Raw genomic sequence first — 19953 nt, forward strand, 5'->3', positions numbered from 1 at the left:
TTTGTAAATGTGGGTGTTCCTAAACTGTTTTTTCAGTGTGTAGGTTTTCTTGATCTTTTTACCTGGATCTTTGTATCTTGACCAACACAAATGTATTTGTTAGTTTTTGTCTGTAGAATACTTAACTCCTAAGTTAGCAAAACCATTTTAAAAATTTACTGCCTACTGTAAAGTCAAGCATGGACGTTTTCACAGCTACTTGCATGATACCTACACTGCATTTCAATGGACTGAATATTAATTTGAGAAAGAGAATTGAAATTATCCATGACTAACTTAAGACTGCATTATTTAAAAACTAATTGAAAACATTAAACATAATAAATATGTAGTATTTCAGATAAGCTAGTTTTTGGTGATATGGTGATCCAAACAAATTTCTAAAGGTAGCTAAGATAAAATTACAATAAATAATATTTTTAGTAATGACTCCCATATATATGGTTGTGAGAAATAAAGCAAGTTAGGCACATAATCTGACAAAATGCCTTTTTAAATCAGTCATATGATTGTGTAAAATATACCCCTGTGGATTTATACAATAGTAATAATGTATTAAATGTTACTCACATGGTTCTTTACGTTGTACTGGCAGAATATGTTGGCTGTTTGAATTTAATGGGTCTGCTTAATTGATCCACTTACAAGGAAGAATTTTAGCCAAAGGAACTGTGCATTTTACTTAACGCTGAAGCTTCCTGAACAAGTATTTATGTACTTCTCTTTGTGATGCAAATATAAATATGCTGGTAAGCTCACCAGAATTCTGTCTTTGCAGGTCGTGTGTACGCTGTCCTGTCCAAGAGAGAAGGCAGAGTGTTACAGGAGGAGATGAAAGAGGGGACGGATGTGTTTATTATTAAGGCTGTCCTGCCAGTCGCAGAAAGCTTTGGTTTTGCTGATGAAATCAGGAAGAGAACCAGTGGCCTGGCCAGTCCACAGCTGGTGTTCAGCCACTGGGAGGTAAAAATATCTATTCACTCCATCTGTTTTGGTGATCTATTTCCTGTAGATGTGGCAGACTGGAATAATAAGCGGAAAAGGTTAAGTTTTGGTCAAGGCATTTGATTAATTCCTTTTTGAAATGAAGAGGAAAAAAGTAGCTTTATGTTAGTCTTACTTCTTTTTAAAGATATACTGTTCAGAACTGTATTTACATTTTGTTTAGACGGGATGCTTTTTTTATTTCAGTAGAAAGTAAGTCCTTCCTAATTGAAACTGATTCTTCATGAATGTGTTTTACTGAATTTTATGTGCTTTTTTTCATGAGTTCTCTGGTGAGCTTCTTTGGGGAGTGGGAAAAAAACCAAAACCACAAAACAACCCCAACTTACCACTAACAGAAAATGTATCAATAAATCTAATGCACATGAAAGTTAACCTTTTAGGGGTTAGCAGGCACTTAAGTGTTTTTTTTGTCCCTATATATTCCAAGTCAACATATATTTTCATACATAAAGGCAAAGGGTACTTAAAGTCTCTAAGTACAACCAACTACAGATTTTTGAGGTCAGTAATACTCCATGAAGTTGCCAGCTATGGCCTGCTCACCACTGTTTCTCTCTGAAGTATGTGCTGGTTTTTCATGTGCTGTGGACTCTTCCTTAGTTTCTGCAGCTAAATTGTTCTAATAGTTAGTATCTGTGAAATACTCCACTAACAGTATTTCTTTGTCAGTAATTGTTGTAACTGCCTCAGGAATTTTATGTAGATACCAATGGAAAAGAAGGACCTCTGCAAACCAACCATGTGCTAACAAAAGACTTGGGAACCCTTGAAACAGTACACTTGGAAAAGTGTTTTCTTTAGCAGTGGTACCTTACTGGTGTTAGAAAATGCAGGGACCAGGGACTTGCCTCTCCTCCCTCGATGCCAATTCATTTATTTTGTAATTAAGTTTGACTTCACAAAGAACCACAGAAAACAGCTACACAGAATGCAAAAAGATAAGAAAAAGGACAACCCTCCATAGGTGATGTACACATAAAAAATAGATACACTATAGCTTTTGAGTGTAGGGATCTGGGTGTAAGGCAGTTACAGGTCAGGTACCTCAAACCAGTGAGTGTTGGCAGTACTGCATATGGTAATCCTGTCAGGTTTGGATGTTCCCATCTGAAGTGCAACTGGTGAGGCTTTGTGGCTTAACTGGTCTTTAGTCTGAATGGCCCCTGACATCAGTGCCCTACAGAAATACCAGTCACAAGGATGGTAATTCCAGCTAACCATTGTTCTGTGCCAGCTTCTTTAGGGTTTGTAGCTACTGTGTTCCAACACTAAGCAAAAACACAAACCCCGTGTCTCTAGGCCTTCCCTTCCATCACAGACCTTGGCCCATATGTTCACTCTCAGATGTTATGAATTTCACATCTGAGAATGTTCACACATAATTGCAGAGATGCATAGGAAAGGGAGATTTGAACAACTGGCAACATTTTCTAAAACTGACCCGGAGGAGAGATTATAATTGCAGCTAGTATGTTAAAATAAGGGAGGAAAAAATTATTGTGTAAGCGAGTCACCTTTCCACCTGGCAAATCTGCCAGTGGGGAATGTTGGGATTTTTTGTCTCATTGAAAGCCATGCTAACATATTTTTGTGACAAAATAAGCCTTTTACTAAGCTGCTAGTAATGTTGGCTCTGTGCAGTGGTGGCAGAAGGAGTGCATGTTACTCTCCCATCATCAGCAGAATTGTTAAATAAATACAATTTTGGAATCTCTAGTGGTAGCATGAGAGGGAAGCCATGAGAAATGGTTTGTGTCTCAGATCCTGTTTATTTTTCTGCCTGTATTCTGCACAAAAGAAAACCATCAAATAAAAAACCCTGTCAAGTTGCATCAGATGTTAGGCATGACTTTGACATTGCCACCTTACTGATGAATTACAATGGTATATGAATATGAATGCTAAACACCAGCATTCTGTTTGAATCCCTATTATTTAATTTATCATTGTGTGAGATAAGATGATGTGAACTGTCTAATCTTAAAGTATTTTTTCCTTAGTGTTAAAAGTGGAAAGAAAGTGCAGTAGCTACTTGGTTTTGTGGCTGCTGCTTTAATTGCATGATATCCAAACCCTTCCATGACATTTGGAATTAATTCTGTGTTAGTGGCATTTTCTCAGTGTGCTCAGCTCATTAGCTGAGTACCTGGGACATGTATTTGCCTATGCAGATTCCTTCTAACATGTTGTTAACCCCTTTTTACACTTAGTGAAGTAGATGCTTTTGGGGATTTTTGAACTTTTAAACACTTAATGTCATGGAAATCACATACATAGAGTACACTTAAAGAATTGAGGCTTGAATTGACACTTTTATTATATTTCATTAACATGATTTGTAGACTCTAAACACAGGAAGGTCAGTGATAGAGCCTTCATTTAAATGAAGCCATTTTGGTCTCTGTGGAAATGATATTACCCTTTTTTTTCCTTCAGTTAATGAATGTATTTTGTGTAGTTCAGATTGCTCCAGCCCCAGGGGACGGAGCAATACAAGGATCGAGGTCTATCTTGTCACATACTCCTTTTTTATTAGTTTCTTTTGGCATGCTTATATAATTTATTCCTGCCTGTGGACAGCACCAAGTAACCATTAGTGGGAGCTTTCAGTTTGGTCCCAGCTTACACAAATTAATTTTAGCAGTTACTCAGATATTTTCCTCTATGATAAGCCTAGGCAAATGTTAGGTGTGTTGGGTTTACTTGGCATTATTTTTGTAGATTCCAATGTAAACTTTCTTCTGAATTGTTAGTTTAAAATGTTTAACTTCAGGATAATTATGAACTACTTGTATTTTTTTTTTTTTAATCCTTGAATTAGTAACACACCTTCAGTTAGTAAATGTTTTTGTTTGAGCCTGTTTCCTTTGCTGTCTCTCTGTTCTTTGCAGTTCAGTCTTTTACTCGGTCACGTCATTTTGTCTTAATCATAAGGTTCTCTGAACAAGAAGATATTTATGATTGCACAATGCTTAGAATAATGGAACTCTAATCCCATTTGAGAAATCCGTTATAAGTAAAAGAAATAATGCATGTGGCTCTATACAGATGCTGATTGAATTTTCAGTTAGTCTGGAAATTATCAAAGACATCTGCTAGTTGTAAAGTTGTGAAATGTACAGTATTTCTGTTAATTCATATCTCTTAAATTGCATAATGATTGGCTGTAAGACACAACTATTATTCTTGAGGAGGGGCATGAGTGAACTAAATGTGTTTAATTAGAATTCTTTTTGTTATCCCTTCTAAGTAGAATAGAGTCTATCAGGGCTCTGGAGAAACAGAAAGAGAAGGACTGCATGTAGTAATTGCTAAGAATGTGAGGAGGCATTCTGAATCTGGAAGTTTTATATTCTGAATTTGAATTCATTCTTTTGAATTGTAAGTCATTTTACAACTTGGAAGATGAGGCTTAATACAGAAGTTGCTGGATGAGGTTGTTAGGCTTGAATTAAGCAGAAGGCAGGCTAAAGTAATGAGAGAGACTCGAAGAATCTGTGAGTCTACTCTAGCTTTGAACTGTAACTTTACATACATTATTTTGCCAGTGACAGTTCAGGCACATAAATGAGTTCTAGGAGTAACCTGGAACCTTTCAAACATGAGAAGCTCATTGTATTGGCAATGACGTTTGAAGATAATTGAAACAGTAAATAAAAGTGCTAGTGGTGTGGCTTTAATTCTCTCTCACAATACATGTTTCTTAAGTAATAGGAAAAAATGCAACAGTAGAGCCACATGTCTTGTTTTTTTATTTCCAGTTACCAAATTCCTGTTTGCAGCTACTGACTGAAGTCAAGGCTAAAGCTTAGCTCATTGAGACACAAACAAGGATGATGCTCTTGAGCCAAAATAAACTTGTATGAGTTTATTTTATAACAGTGTAAGTGTTCATTATTCCATTATTTCTTGTAAGAGGAGTTCTTGTGTCTGGCAGGGCATTTTAAGGCCGTGGCAGTCCCCATTATATATTGTGAGTGGTGGCTCTGAATTATGAGATACTTTCAGAGGCTCATTTTACCTGTAGGGAATCTACACTCCTAACACATACATGTAGGGTATTCTCTGTTCTGGAAGCACACTGCCTGTATCCAAATGGCCTTGCATTTGTCTGTGCTCAGTGCAGAAGCATTTGTACAGCATTACCCAGCAGGTAACTATTCACATAAACCTCTGCAAAGTTCTGCCATTTTACCTCAAAGTAACTTTACCTGAAAATTTTCGTTTTCCAGGACCACTTCAGATATTCTGTACGTGCATTTCAACTGTACCTTTTTAAGTTGCACAGTCTATGTCATTAATGGGTGATGGACACCACTGGAACTGCAAATGCTCTTGAAGTATCTTTCTGGCATCAAGTTTTCAAAAGCAGAAAGGATTCTGATACACTGACACCTGTATCACCTTTGAAATTGTGCATAATAGTTTTGAATCATTTTTTTTTTAAAGGAACTTCTGGCATAAGGTTTTTCCTGATGTGCTGAGGGCTGCTGGTGGTACTGACTTTACTGTTTCTTGGGATTTCTTATTAAGCAGTTCACAAAGGCCATTATGTTGCTTGCTGGTCTTAAAATCTCCACCAGACAGTGTTACCCTGCTCTTTCTATTCATGGTCCAACTAAAGCATTTTCCACATTGATGATATTTGGCTCCGAATAAATTTTCTGTCTTCATCAGGCAGTAAGGACCAGTAGGGGAAATGCTACTAGGAACATGGCTGTATTCCCAGATCTGCCTGACCTTTTGGATGAACTAGGCAGATCCCTTCTGTTTGCTTTTGATGCTTCTCTCAACCTTGTTTTGCATAATTAGGCTGCCTTAGGCAGAGACTGTTTCATACCATCATTTTGTGAAATGCACTAGACAATGGGACCGGGATCAGTATTGGAGCCATCTGGGTGACACTGAAATGCAAATAATAAATCATCCTCAAATTAAGGCTTAAAATTGCAAGTCCTCTTGAAGTGCAAGTGATCTGCTCTAACTCATGTCTTATTGACAAGCTTGATTAGCTTACATAATCATTTGCAGGATTAGTACACACTCTGTCATCTTTCAGTATTAATGTAGCATGCTCATAGTATTTCTATTTTTATTGATTGATTATTACAGGTATTCAGATGGTGTCTCTGACAAAGATACAAGCATTTATTGCTTGAATAATTAATGTGTAGCTGTTAGGCTGAAAGAAAAGTGACATCTGTTTTGCCTGTGCTGCTCTGCATGCTGTTACTGAACAAGGCTTATGAGACTTCATTGTTTGGGTGTGCTGGTTTGATTGGTGATATTTGACAAAACGTCTTGCTTTAGAATGATTTCTTTTTCTCAAGAATACCCTTCACTTACAGTGTTTCAACTAATGTATTCAGTTCTTTTGAAATACCTAATCCCAGCTGACTACATTATAAACAGTGTTTTATTTATGTCTAGAGTGGGCTCATAGTTCTGCACTAAGTGATGGGACACACTTCAGAATATATTTGACTGGGGTTTTTTATTTTAAGTCATAGTTTGAACAAATTGTATCTGAAAAACTAGTATATGGAAAAATCTAAATAATTTTAAATGCGAAGTGACATACAACAATGTGTTTCTAAATGTCTTTTCTGCTTTGATCCTATGGATCTTTTGGGATCCACAGTAAATGCTGTCTATGAAATAACTACATCATATTCCAGAAGGACTGATCCATTTAGAATCTAATTAATCATTTAGGACTTTATCCAGACAAAAACTCAATTTCTGTCACAAATTCCAGAGCCATTCCTGTGTGGTTCCCAGGAATACAAACAATAGCTCAGGGCCTAAAAAGGTTCTCAGCTCTGATTCCAGGAAGCCCAGACCCACCATTCTGACAGTCCCTATTGTAAGGGAATTGATGACAATGCTTTGGGGGCGTTATACAGGAACGTTTTCTTCCTTTTGCTTGCTTGCAACTGTATTAACAGAGCATGGGGAATGATGGATGCCACCTGCTATGAGCATTTGCTTTGATTCATTAATGTGATGTGAATAAAGAGGAACAGTCTAATATGTGTCCTCACCTTCACTTAGAGAATCAGAACTTTTAAAAAAGAAAACTTCCTACTTATTTTTGTGTCTCTGTGGCAGTAGCACCTCTGTGTATTCATATTAGGGTTACAGGGACTTCTTAAAAGAGATGCATTGCTGGTGCCCCAGGTTCCAGCTGACTCAGCTCATCTGGCTTCCCCTTTTTCATTACTTACCAGGGTGTGATAACACATGTGCTGAATAACTCCCCCTCTGCGGGGTGTCTGCACCATTTAGGTAGCCGTGGTCTTCTAACAGAAATTTTTGATGCCACCATATGTTGCTCTAGAAGCAGTATGTAGTGGCTGAATTATTTAAACAAGTTGAGAAGCAAAACTAGCTCCTGAGGTGATTTTTGGAACCCTAATTAACCTCTTCACAGAGCAGCTCTGCATCATGTAGCAGTACAAAGTTCACTCAGGATTCTGTAGCCCTGTGCTGTAGTTAAGTTTGCAGGTTTACCCTTTCTGGCCACTAAACAGTACATAAATTTGAGTCTTCTGTTATTCTGACTTTCCTGAGACCTGTTGAAGGATAAAGAATTATTATCAGTGGAAGAGGTATTCAGGGCAAAACTTCAGTAGAGCAAGTCTTTCATCAGTTGTTCAAAGAGCCAATCTGTCAGACCTGGGGATTTTCTTAAGCATCCATCACTGCAGTATCTAAATATTTACAGGTAGATTAAATCTGTAAGTTGAATTTTGTATACTTTTGGACTCCTCTGTTGTATTCATTCTTCAAGAACTGCTCTTTCACTGTTTCTCTCTGGGCATAATTTCTGGGTGTTACATTTCTTGCTAATGTGAAAAAAAACTTCATCAAAGGGGACAGTAAAAGTCTTTTAAGTTATCATAGTTTGTAGCTCTATGACCTCCCTCAGTAGTACAGTCTGGAGAAAATCCCCTGAGCATGAGTTATCTTTTCTTTTTCGTGTGTTCTTGGACTTTGAAATTTTTGTTTGTTCAGCTATTTAAGCAGATCATGAACAGGGAAGTCCCTGGTAGCTTTTCATTATTAGGATGTTCCGGATGAGCATCACTACAACTTCATCAAGTCAACAGGCAATCCTCACTGCCCTTTTTCTCTATTTCTAAGGCATAAAATAATGGTAAAGCTTTCAAACTCTCACAAAGAGTGGGGACCATTCTTTTTTTATTGATGTAAGCTGTCAAGGAATCACCTTAAAGTTTCTAAGCATTGGTTATAAGGCCCTGTGCAAGATACCAGAATGGGTATGACTCAGGCAGATTCTTCTGTGGTTAGACAGTCCCTACATTTATGTTAAAAATAAACACAGAAAAATCTGGAAAGCTAAGTTTCATACTGTTTATTTCTGAGCTCTGCTTGCTTTTGGTTTTGAGCCAGACAACCCTGTGCATAGTCATTTCCCACGTAAATAATTGAGATTGGCTGTCCCTTTCAGCACGAGAAGTACCCACTTAATTTAACAGGCCTGTGTTTGTGCTTACCTGTGACAGACTAGAACTGGTTTTGTTGGTTTAGCTTTGCATACTATTTTTGCAGGATTGAACCTTCAGTGTTACCTAATACAAACTAGAAATCTTCTGCCATATTCATTCTCCTAACTCCCCGTAAAGTGTAATTGGGTTGGTTGTGTTAGGTGTTATTTAAGATGAGGTATTAAATTAGGAGTCACAACTGTTGATGTTTCTGGGGAAAAATGGCCGTCTTGAGTCATCATTTTTTAATTTATTTTCTTATTGGTTTGTGTAACTTAAGCTTTAGGAAATTTTGCTTGGGTTGGCAATTGAAAGGATTTGTCAAAAGAGAAAGTTTGTGATAGTAGAAAAGGTTTATAACATTCAGCTAACATTGGTATTTTAGGGAAATTTGTTCTCTACTTCTCAGTTATTAGTGCTAGTGCTAATATTTTGGAAATTCTTATGGAGTAATATGCTTAATTATTGCTGTAACTATCATAATTCTTGCAGAAACTAATACTTGTCTGCACTGCTTTTTCCATGAGGATTTTGTTTTAAGGAATGGATACAGTATTACCTTTATTTTTTTTAATTTAAAAAAAGGTTACTTGTAACTGTATCTTTTGAGGAAATCTACAGTGAAGTAAAATAAATATTTTTGAAATTTGCAGTAGAACCTGTACAACAAAATATGGTCAATTCCATCCCTCCATGGTGTTCATATTTAGAGTTCTTGGAAGGTGATCTTGTTATTTTTCTCTGTGTTCCTTAATGCTCATTAACTTCAGTGGTTTTTTTTACTCTGTTCTGTTGTTATTTGTCCTCTAATGGGAAGAAAATTTAAATCTCAGGACTGTAAGCCTGTGCAGTTTTGGTTGGGCACCCAGACATCAGTTCTCTAGGGAGCATTGTCCAGATTTCATTACACATACATGTTTTATGTGCTGAAGACTTGATGATCGCTCTTAATGACTTAGGAGTAATTTCTGGTGCCTGCAGTAATTATACATATGGGTAGAACTGAGGTGGATTCTTAGGAGCTTAGATTTGGGGTGGGAGGGAGATTCTTTACTTCTTTAGGTATTAAAACGCTTGTAGAACTAAAACTTCTGAAACCAATATGAGAGTCACTAACAGTAACAGAATAAATTGTTATCTTTGGCTAGCTGTTAAGCCTAGAATTTGTGTGATATTTATATAGTCCAAAGGTAGAGGGTAAATATCTCTTCAGACTTGGGGAATTAAAAATTTTTAGCCTTGTTATATAGAATGAAATGAGAAAAGACTGTAAAGACTGTTTAAGATAATTAGATCTTTGTAAATACTCTCAGTGGTAGTCAGAGAAGTGTGAGATATAGAAGATGAACTGGGGCAATGATCCAATTATTATGTGCAGTGATTGTGTTAGACCTAAAATCTCTTCTAGATGAGGGCTAATAAGCTGTAAGAACAGCTCTGCTAAATATGTTAGAACCATGAAACCACTAGAAACAGTGATTTTTAAACCATCTATCCAACTCAGGATTGGGATTGAAGAACATAGGGCACAGAAATGAGCAGAAACCTTCAGTTCTCATAAATTCTAATAAAATCATTGTGAGATAATATTCTAAGTTCCTTAATGAAAATTGAGGATTTTCTGAATGTTACTTGGCACTGTTTGCTGACTGGCAATTAAAATTCCTTTTAAAAAAAACTTCTATGCATATAATTGCAAATGAATTTGAAAAGTTATCATGGGCTTCTTAGGACAAGTGCTACATAGTGTGCCTTAACTCTTTTCTGCTTAAATAGCTGCCTGCAGGCTTTCCAGAGAACTTTATCTGCTCTACTTTCATACTTTTCTACTTTAGCAGTTGATTACCTGAAATATACTAATAAACTTTGTACTTCTTCACTTTTTTTTTTGTTTGTTTCTTATTACAGATCATTTCAAGTGACCCATTCTGGGTACCAACCACTGAGGAAGAATATTTGCACTTTGGGGAAAAGGCAGACTCGGAGAACCAGGCCCGCAAGTACATGAATGCAGTAAGAAAGAGAAAGGGACTGTATGTAGAAGAAAAAATTGTGGAGCATGCTGAAAAGCAAAGAACTCTCAGCAGAAATAAGTAGCTGTGTCTGCCTCTCTTTCTCTTCTGACTCAGCTGGATTATTTTCTATGCAGCAGATTCAAAATTTCATCTGGACTTCGTTCTTTGACACCATTTTTCTTACATGCTGTATCTGTGGCTTATGTTTTAAAAAACTTAAGCCTTTCCAAATTTTATACAGAGAAAATAGTTTATTTATTTAAATAAAATATAGGCAGTTGGTCTCAGTTTTTAAAATTTGCTGCCCAACTGAACCTCCTGTCGCAAGGATTAGGAACTCCAAATTTAATTTGTTTCTTTCTGATTTATTATGTGCAGTTACAGTTAGAGCTGGTTAGTTAGCTTGTTGCAAATAAACTATGCACTGAATTTAGCTCCTTAATGGTTTTGAGTCTCTTTTTTAAATTATTTTCTGTAATGTATTTGTTTCTCACCAGTATTTTCCATAGTTACCTATTGCAAATAGTCCTAAGCCTATGAGGAGTTTCTAAGCTGTTTGTTTTACTCTGTTGCTCATGTAAGCAGTTAACCTGTCTTCTTTAATTCAGAGGTCAAAAATAGCACATGTGGAAGACTTAAGCACTGTAAAAAACCAAGCAAGATTTTTCTTTTTTCCTTCCTTAGAACTCATCTTATTAAAATTTCATAGGATTATCCTAAAGTGGGAGCTGCTGTCTCTGAACTAGACACGCAGCAACTTCTGCCAGTCCTGTGTGAGTGTTTACAGACTCTTTGAGAAATTCTACCCATTCACCCTGTTGTTTTGAATTCAGTGAAAGGGGACATTTGCAAAAATACACAAAATATCTTGCTGTTTGCAGGTGTCTTAAGATGCAGAAGGCTCCAAAATGATTCAGACCAAGACTAACAGGAAAAAAGTCCTCACAGGGTGTAAGTTTTAGTTAAGAAAAGTGGAAACCTTGGATAGGAAATCATAGAATCATGGAATATCCTGAGGTGGAAGGGACCCACAAGGGTCATTGAAGTCCAGCTCCTTATAAATAAACATGATGCATGGATTATCTTCTCATTTGGCTGCTTAGATTTGTAAAAGGAAAGAACAAGAATTCTGGAAGGTTAAGGCTGAGTAGATAGGTGTCCTTCAAGAGGTTCAGAATGAATTGGAAATACGTCCTTAACTTTTGTGCCAACTGACTTTATGCTACTTCTTGTCTTTGCTAATTGCAAAAAGTTCTGTTTCAGATAACCATGCAAATAGGTTGTTCTTTTTTTTCCAGAATATAACCATGTTTTTAATTTGTGACTGCCTTGTACTCCTTTAGCACCTACCTGGTCTTCCTGAGTAATTATTCTCTGTGTGTCAGTTAATACAGCAGGGAGAATTTACTCATACCAGTTTTACTTCTTATGAGAAAGAGAAGTGTTACTTGTTTCACAAGCAGAATGATTTTGAATGCTTAACTTTTATTTTAAATAATAGGCTTTTCTTTTCCAGCTTGTTTGTTTTCATTTGGGGAAATGTTTCCTTTTAAGATTATATTTATGAAATACTCAAGGAAACAAATATACTAAACATGTACTAAATGGGGTAAAACATGTTAGGTCTGAATACAATCTCTTGACTCCCTACTGACCTTAGGAACTAACTCTTCTTGTTTGAGACAGTCATTTGGAAGCTTATTTTGTGGGAAATAAAATGTGTCACTTGTCCATAAAGTCACCTGCCATGCTGACAGAATAGAGAAACATGCAACCTTGGAACTGTGCACTGTACTTCTGATAAATGCAGAGCATGGAAGAGGAACTTTGTCTGTGATTCTGGAATTCTTAATTAAATTGAATACTTACTTTGATAGCAGAGGGGATCCTGGCAAAATTCTTGACCTCCACATTGTTTTGAGTTGAAACTTGTCTTTAACTATTTGGAGTTGGTTAAGCAATCACAATTATAAATGTCCTTTACATTGTGAGTGCATTGTTGAACCCTCTGCTTTTCTGTGTGTATGTTTGGCTATAAATCCATGCAGAAAGCTGCAATAATAAGTCTATAGGAAGGCTGTGAGCAGCACAGTTCAAGTACCAGGCAACTTCCTGAGAAGTCCTTCCAAAAGCACAAGAGGGAAGAGGTTAGTCAAGACAGGCTTTACAGCAGATGGCAGCTAAGCAACAAGATTTGTCTCATGAAAAGCTCTGGGCAGGAAAATTCTGTAGTCCTACTTGAGGGATCTTTAGCTGGATCTTTCAGGCAGCCTTATTAAAAGGGAATCTTAAACTAATGAGTTTGGTACAGCCAGGCCTGGCCTGATATACTGTCATGCCTGAGAAAAACTGTTTTGTGTGTGCAAGGGGTCACCTGGTTGTGAAACTGAGACCCACAAGGATGAAAGAACCTCAGCTTTGCTAAGTGTTTGCTTGTTCTTTGTTTCTACAAAATGCTGGGGCAGGGGAGTGTCTCCAGGATAAATGAGAAACTGGACATCAGTTTTCTTGTCACAATTCACACAGGAAGTAAATACACTGTACTTGAAAATTCTGGGAGCAAAGCAGCACTCTTGATTAGAGAGGGCTTCCTCAACTATATCTGTCTGAAACATTTTTTCATTTAAATAAACCTAGTGCCAGACAAGTACCATTTACAGATGGGACTAGAATCTTAAAACCTCCCACACTGTGACTTGGCAGCAGAACTCGAATTGGAAACTCAGGTGAGTTTTTCTCCTGGCCCTGATCATATCAACCTAAATTCTTTAGACAAGGTATCTGAAGGTTTTGCTTCTTCTCTTAGGGTTTCTCCTTTCTAACTTCAGTTTGGTTCAGAATGCTGTGTGAACTTTTCTGTGGTTTTTCCTAGTTTCCTTTAGAAGCAGAAATAGAAGAGCATGTGGAGGAGAGGATGTGAATGAGCTGGATTATTTTGTCAGCACCAATTTTTTTAATGCATAGTTTGAATTCTCACATAGCTTGTGATTCATTTTGATTCTTGTTCATACCAGACTGCCTGTGAAAACCTAAGAGTTGAAGCTAGGCAAGGGAGTATAATTTCCTTCGTTGCATCAAGTATAGGATATCCTATATATGTCCCCTTTTAGGGATAAGGTCTTTTTAGTACCTGTTTTAATGTTGGCACATAGTCCTTTGGTATTTGTAAAATGTCCTGAAATTGTTCCTTGGAGGGAATGTCTTATTTTAAACCCTGCATAGATATGCCAGTAAAATGATAAAAAGTGGTTACTTTTCTTATTGTGCTATTCTTCACCAGTTTGCAGTTTTACTCCTTGAATTTGCAGTATCTCTGATGTGCTGCTTCAATAAAGCCCTGAGGAGGAAAATACAGTGTTAACATGAGTTGCCTGTGTAGGCCCAGCTGATCTTACTGGTGTCGAGACTAATAGTTTACATGCTAGATAAAATATTTACATGTAAATACTAATTTGATTTAGCAGGATGTCTGAATTTTGGTCTCTTATCTACTTGATGTGGCTTAGTCATATCCTCTGTTGTGAGTGTATGCTTTTTAACTTGTTTTGTGCTAGTTTGGATCTACTCAAAGTTAGATAAGATAAAAATTAATATTTATTTTTGTAATATTTATTAATAAACTGAAAAGGTCGGAGGCATTGTTTTTTACAGCTGTGTCATTCCATGATTATAAAACTCCTGCAAACCATGACTAATAGGAGGAAAAAATAGATACCATGAAGTAGTGTGGTTTGGGCTGCTTGGCAGAGACTTTTCTGTTTCAACAGATGCTGTTTTCCTACAGAAGATTTATTTATTTATTTATTTGTTGTTAATTTATCCTTTCTTACCCTCTACTCATCCCTCCTCCTTAATTTCTTATTTTACCAAGGATTCAACACCCCACTGATTCTTCAGAGGAATATTTTCATTATCATCTTACTTCTTTTTACTGAAACTGCTTATCTTTGTAAAGACTTGCTGATTCTGGAATTTGAACCAAAAAAAAGGCAAAATTCAGTAGTATTTTCCTGTTACCATTTTTCATGGCTGTATAAAAGCCTTGTCCTTCACCTTTACAAAGTGACATGTCTCAGTGTTCTCCAGTGAGATATCTAGATGCATTTTTTTCCCCAGAAAAGCTGCTGGTGTAAAAGGGTAACAATAAATAATAATTTACCCAGATAGCAAGAATAAAACTTTTGTCACAAGACTCTGTATAGTCTTTTTAAGCCTTGCATTTTGTACATGCTCACACACATTTGCTACCCCTTGAGAAGGAGTGGAATTCAGTACTGTTACAATACTTTCTTTGTGAAGTGGCCACAGAGCACAGCTAAAACCTGCATCTTGTCAGGTGGAATTACAAATGAGAGGCAAATTGATCATCATCACCTATTCAGTGCCGTCTTTTTCCCATCTGTGGAGACCTCTTTCCAGAATTTTTCATATGGTTCTTTTACACTGTAATAAATAGTCAGGTAATGAATAAATCACTCTTATTTCATTGCTTTCTGAATGATTTATGCCAGTGTAAACTGCTACCTTGGCATATTTTGTCATTTGTTTTGCTGTAGCAGAGGACTCAAGAGTTAAGAGACAAGCCTTAAGAAACTTTTAGGCTTTAGTGATGACTCCATGACAGTTATGTGTTTTATTGTCCCCTCTGCCATATTCTCATGAAAATAATAATTCTGGATTATAAATTGCCTAAATTAGAAGAAAAAGCCCACAGTGTTAAATCTTAAAGGTTGGCTACGGAGTAAGCAATGAGATTTTCAGAGGGGTTAGTACAAAATGATCCCTGGCCTTCTGACTCAGTGTGATGTTTTTATGGCATTTGAAAAAGGGAACATTGAGCAGTCTTTTCATTGTAGGATTCAAAAAAATAGTTTGGAATGGCCACCATGCAAGGCAAGCCTAAATGCTGTCCTTCCTGTAAGAAGTTTGATCTTGATGAAGAGACAGATTTAATCATGCTTAAAGAGGTCTTGGCAAAGTCCACGACAGCTTCAGGAATGCTAATCCTTTGCTGCATCTGAAGGCAGTGTAACTTTTTGGCTAGACTTACTGCCTGAATACTCTGAGATATTACTCCTGCTTGGTTCAAAGGGGAGGATGCAAAGTCAAAGGCAGTCATGTAGGAGGAAGGACTGAGATGATAAAAATCCCTCAAAAATTTTCATGGCAGGAGTGATACAACCATTAAGCAGTGGTTTCTGATTGTCTCTAATATATGTGTTTGACTGTAAGTCCTTTTGTTTTAGTCATTCTAAGGCTCCTTTAAATGATGATTTTATAGCAATCAACCTAGTTTCAAAGTCTGATTTATTTGTTCTGTGATAAAGATATATCCAGAGCAAACTGGCGCTGAAATATAGTAGCAGGCGTGCTATGGAGCATTTTCTGTCTTTCATCTCTTGTCATGGCAGCATTTACCTTTAGGAGATCAAGAGAAAGGCTCTTCAGTAGAAAAAGCTGGCGTTGCTTCATGGAGTGACTGACAGAAGGAGCTGTGTAAGTGGCAGCTGAAGCTGCTCTTCCCCTGGAGACTCGGCACAGAATGTTCATGACAAGTGCTGCTACCACTGGTCTGAGCACTGAAAGCTGATCCTATTTGTGAATCCATGTCTTCTCCTTGTAATGTTGCCGTCTTGCAGTACGAACAGCTTAGGGAGGTTATTTTAAATTAACCTTCCTGTGTTAAAACAATGTCTCGTCTGTTCCTATCACATCCAACATGATAAGCATCAAGGCCAGCGAGCAGTTCGACTGCAGCTGGTGTGAAAGGGGAAGGCTGGAAGAGAAATGTCGAAATGTTGTGGAAAAAAACCAACGTCATCACACTTGCATAGATGCCTTTATAGGAACTGCTTTCGTTGCATAATGAGATTGCTTTGTGCCCTAGAAGTGTTCAATAATAGATAGTGTGCAAGTGTGCTGTGTGAAAGATGTGCTGCCTTGACAGGCAGAGTGTAATTACACAGAGCATCCCTTCTGTATAGCTTTGCCTCTGCAAAAGACATTGTGAAGAAACAAGCCTCTCTAGCTTGTTTCTCTGTCCCTGTGCTGTAGAGTTTAGTAAAAACCCCTTGACTGTGGCAGACTCACCATTTCAGAGAGCCTGGTGGAAGGGAGTTGTGCAGTACCAGTTCACTGACTGTGTGGAAAGCAGCTCTGAGTAGCCTTTTTAATCTCTTTCTGCCAGAACCTACCAGTGAATCATGGCTTCTGTTGCATCCTGCTGCTGGGACAGGTGGAGCCTGAAGAAGTGAATGGAAGTACATTTTGCAGGAATGTTGTTCTGAGATCCACAGGCTCCATGAAGGTGACAGGCCCAGCATCATGAAATTAGAGAGCTTACTGTTTCTCAAGTAAGAGAATGCTGTAAGGCAAATTCTTTAATTATTCTTTTGTTCTTGTGGTTCTCTCTCAGTTGAGCACCTCAAAGCACATGAAGAAGCCTCTGGGCTGGAAGGGCTTGCAGTAGAAAAGGGAAGTACAGTAACTGTCCTGCTTTCTGATAGCTGTCACTTGTGCTTGAGCTTATCAGTGTAAGTTTCCAACCCAAAGAGAAGATACTAAAACTGTGATTAACATCACAGTGTCACTGTTACCTAACTGTGTAAAGGAGAGTTGGTGGCTGACAAGCTGAGCTCTGCTTTTGCAGGGAACATATTTCTCTGGTCAGAAAGAATGAAACACTGTATTTCTTCATAGGTAACCAGAAAAATGGCAAACAGCTGCATCTTCTAAATATGTCTGAAAGGTGAAGTAACTAGGGTTCCCTTGCTTTTGTGTATAAACAGATTTAGTATTGATATTAGCAGTTTGGACTTGAGCAATGTCATTGTCACATTATGTGTGATTCACTGTTAGACAATCAAAAAAAAAGAGCCACATTCCCCAGGCCGTGGTATTGGCCGTGCCAACCCAGAGAATGTGTCCTGTGAACAGGCAGCCACAGGAAAACAGAGGCCAAAAGAGCCAAAGCTGGATATTAACTCAAACATCAGCTTGGAAGGAACAAAGGAGCTGTTCAATGAAGAAAGTTACGGAGCAGTTGAAAGAACCACTGAACAGTATGAAAATCTTGTATACTGTGCCAGGGACACCCTTCAGTGCAGCCATGGGAGTGGAATTGGTTTGGAAATGGACTCCCTTGTCCGTCTTCCCTTGAGGATGTGCATATTTTTTTGCAGCTCATTCCATGCAGGTGTGGTGTAACACAGCCTGGGCCTCCATTTCTAGGGCATACAGAGTTTTAGGACCAGAATCTCATTTTGTGTCATTTGTTGTTTACGTGACTTCAGTTGAGTTCTATTTGATTTCTGCCAGATGAGGATCTGGGTTTTGTGCCACTTTCATTTTGTTCTTGACTTACAAAGTGACAGGTATCTCTGATAATTGTTGCTGAGCCTTTTTTCTTCATAGGTTTGTTACTGGAGAGCAGAAATATGTCTGCAGGCTTGAGAGCACACCTATAAATAGCAAGCTACTGTACATAAGACTGTTACTGTTGCCAACTGCGTGTTTTTATGACAAATCTTGTGATACTTTGTTTTTCCTAAAAACCTCAGGTCTTGTATTTCATCAGAATCTCGGTTTTCATTTAAAAAATAAAAGTTTCCAGCTTGATGTTGGCATCAAATTAGAGAAAAACATGAAAATGTTTGCAACTTCACCATGATGGCAGAAAAAACCAAATGCATACAAGAACCCCTAAATATAGTATTTTACTTTAAAAACAACAAACAAAAAATCCCAAACCACCAACTAAATGAAAGACCTGTGGTTTTGAGGGACAGACTTTTAATGTCTGTGTTGTGGTCTTTTACTGTAACTGTAAAAATGACTTTTGTAATACTTTTTATAAAGTGGTGGTGTTTTTTTCATTGCAGATAAGCTTCTTGCAAAATCCTTATTGAAAAAGAAAAGATGTTGCATCCTTTGGAAACATTGGTCACTTTATAAAACAAAGAGCTGTTAATAGTCCCTGAACAGATGCCTTTTTCTCTAGATCTGATTCTTGATTTGAGTCTGCATGATCCAAAGCAGAAGAGCTGGAGGCTGAACAATAAATCTGACAAAATATTGGGCTGTTGTGGGGGGAAATGATTGTCTTGATTCTTCCCTCCTTACTGAAAGCCTACTGAGTTACCCCTGCTTTTTATCAGGGTAAATGTTTAAGGAATAGTTTGTTCTGTTTTAATATTTAGACCTTGGATTTCACTTCATAAAGATTCCTTGAAGGTACAACCCTCCTGTAACCCCCAGCTTGTGTAAGAGCAAACCAGCGTGTTGTGCTGTGCTTTTACTGGAGAAGTCTCAAGTCATCCCTTCCATGAATCAAAGTGTTTAAGATAAATCTTTGTTGTGGGTCTGGGCAAGGGATGCCAGGTGGGACTGCAAACTGAGCTGGAGCTTTCCCTTTCTCACCGCTTCCCTTGTATTGACCGTTCTTTTCTCAGAGAGAGAGATTAAATGTTTTAAGTCTTGCACAACATAATTATCCAGCACTTCAGTAAAGGGGAGAGAAGTGGTAATTTGTTGTGTTTGATATTTCAGATGTAAAAATCAATTTGAAATTATTCCAGATCAGCTTTAATCATCCTGAATAAGCAACGAAAGGGCAAAAAAAGTCAGAGCAAGCTTTTCACTCTGCTTTTGTTGACAATAAATGCTGATGTAGATGAAGAAGTTATCAGGGCTGAAGAGAGAAAGATGATTACTGGATAAATGGGCAAGACTTCACTTTGGAGAGTTGTGCAACAAGAGGTAAGATTATAGAAGAGAAAATAAGAATTTGGTAGGGTCAAAGGCCTTTTTGCTACAACAAATATTTTGGAATGTTTGATGGAGTTGTTACAGAGGAGGTTAGCAGAAATAATGATTTCCTGATATTTAGACATGAAAATTTTGCAACAGTTGTTAATTTCGAAATCAAAAGATATTTTCCATGACTTTGAGCTATGTTGGTTTTATGTTGTTATACTCTAAAAAGCTGCTTTTTGGAATTACAGCAAAGCAAGAGGAGTTTGTTTATTATCCATCCCTTTTACTCTATGGATTTAAACAAATACTGGGAATTATAGGTATATTTTTAAGGCAAAGATGGAGCCTTCCCCTATTATGCCATATTTCCTTTTCTGATGCTGCTGTATCAAACTTCTTGGTGATGATATTCATCACTGACTTAAAATAACACTTCCAAGGAGCGTGCTGCTTTTCTTTTGAGATACAGAAATTGGGGAGAACATCCCAGGAGCTCATCAAGTTATCAGAAAATGTATTTTCTCTTTTCATTCTGCCCTGGCAAATGTGTTTTGGAACACTCCATGTTTTGCTGCACAGTGTTGTTTAAAAACTGAAATGCATGCTTGCGGGAAGTGAAGTGAATGATTTGTGAATTGTGTAGCTGTGGAGGAACTGGTGGCAAG

At 37.5% G+C, this 19953-nt stretch overlaps 1 protein-coding gene across 2 annotated transcripts in view; it reads left to right on the plus strand.

Annotated features, from left to right (window-relative positions):
• The window catches only part of EFL1 (elongation factor like GTPase 1), a 68437-nt gene extending 57470 nt beyond the window's left edge, over nucleotides 1-10967 (plus strand). For both annotated transcript variants that reach the window (XM_050309921.1, XM_050309920.1), the window contains 2 exons: nucleotides 779-963; nucleotides 10428-10967. In XM_050309921.1, the coding sequence (XP_050165878.1) occupies nucleotides 779-963; nucleotides 10428-10616 (374 nt within the window). In that variant the 3' untranslated portion in view covers nucleotides 10617-10967. The remainder of the gene's footprint in view (nucleotides 1-778; nucleotides 964-10427) is intronic.
• Nucleotides 10968-19953: the final 8986 nt, after the last annotated feature.

Source organism: Myiozetetes cayanensis, unplaced genomic scaffold (genome assembly GCF_022539395.1).
Source record: "Myiozetetes cayanensis isolate MyiCay16 unplaced genomic scaffold, myiCay2020 scf14, whole genome shotgun sequence".
Classification (NCBI taxonomy): domain Eukaryota; kingdom Metazoa; phylum Chordata; class Aves; order Passeriformes; family Tyrannidae; genus Myiozetetes; species Myiozetetes cayanensis.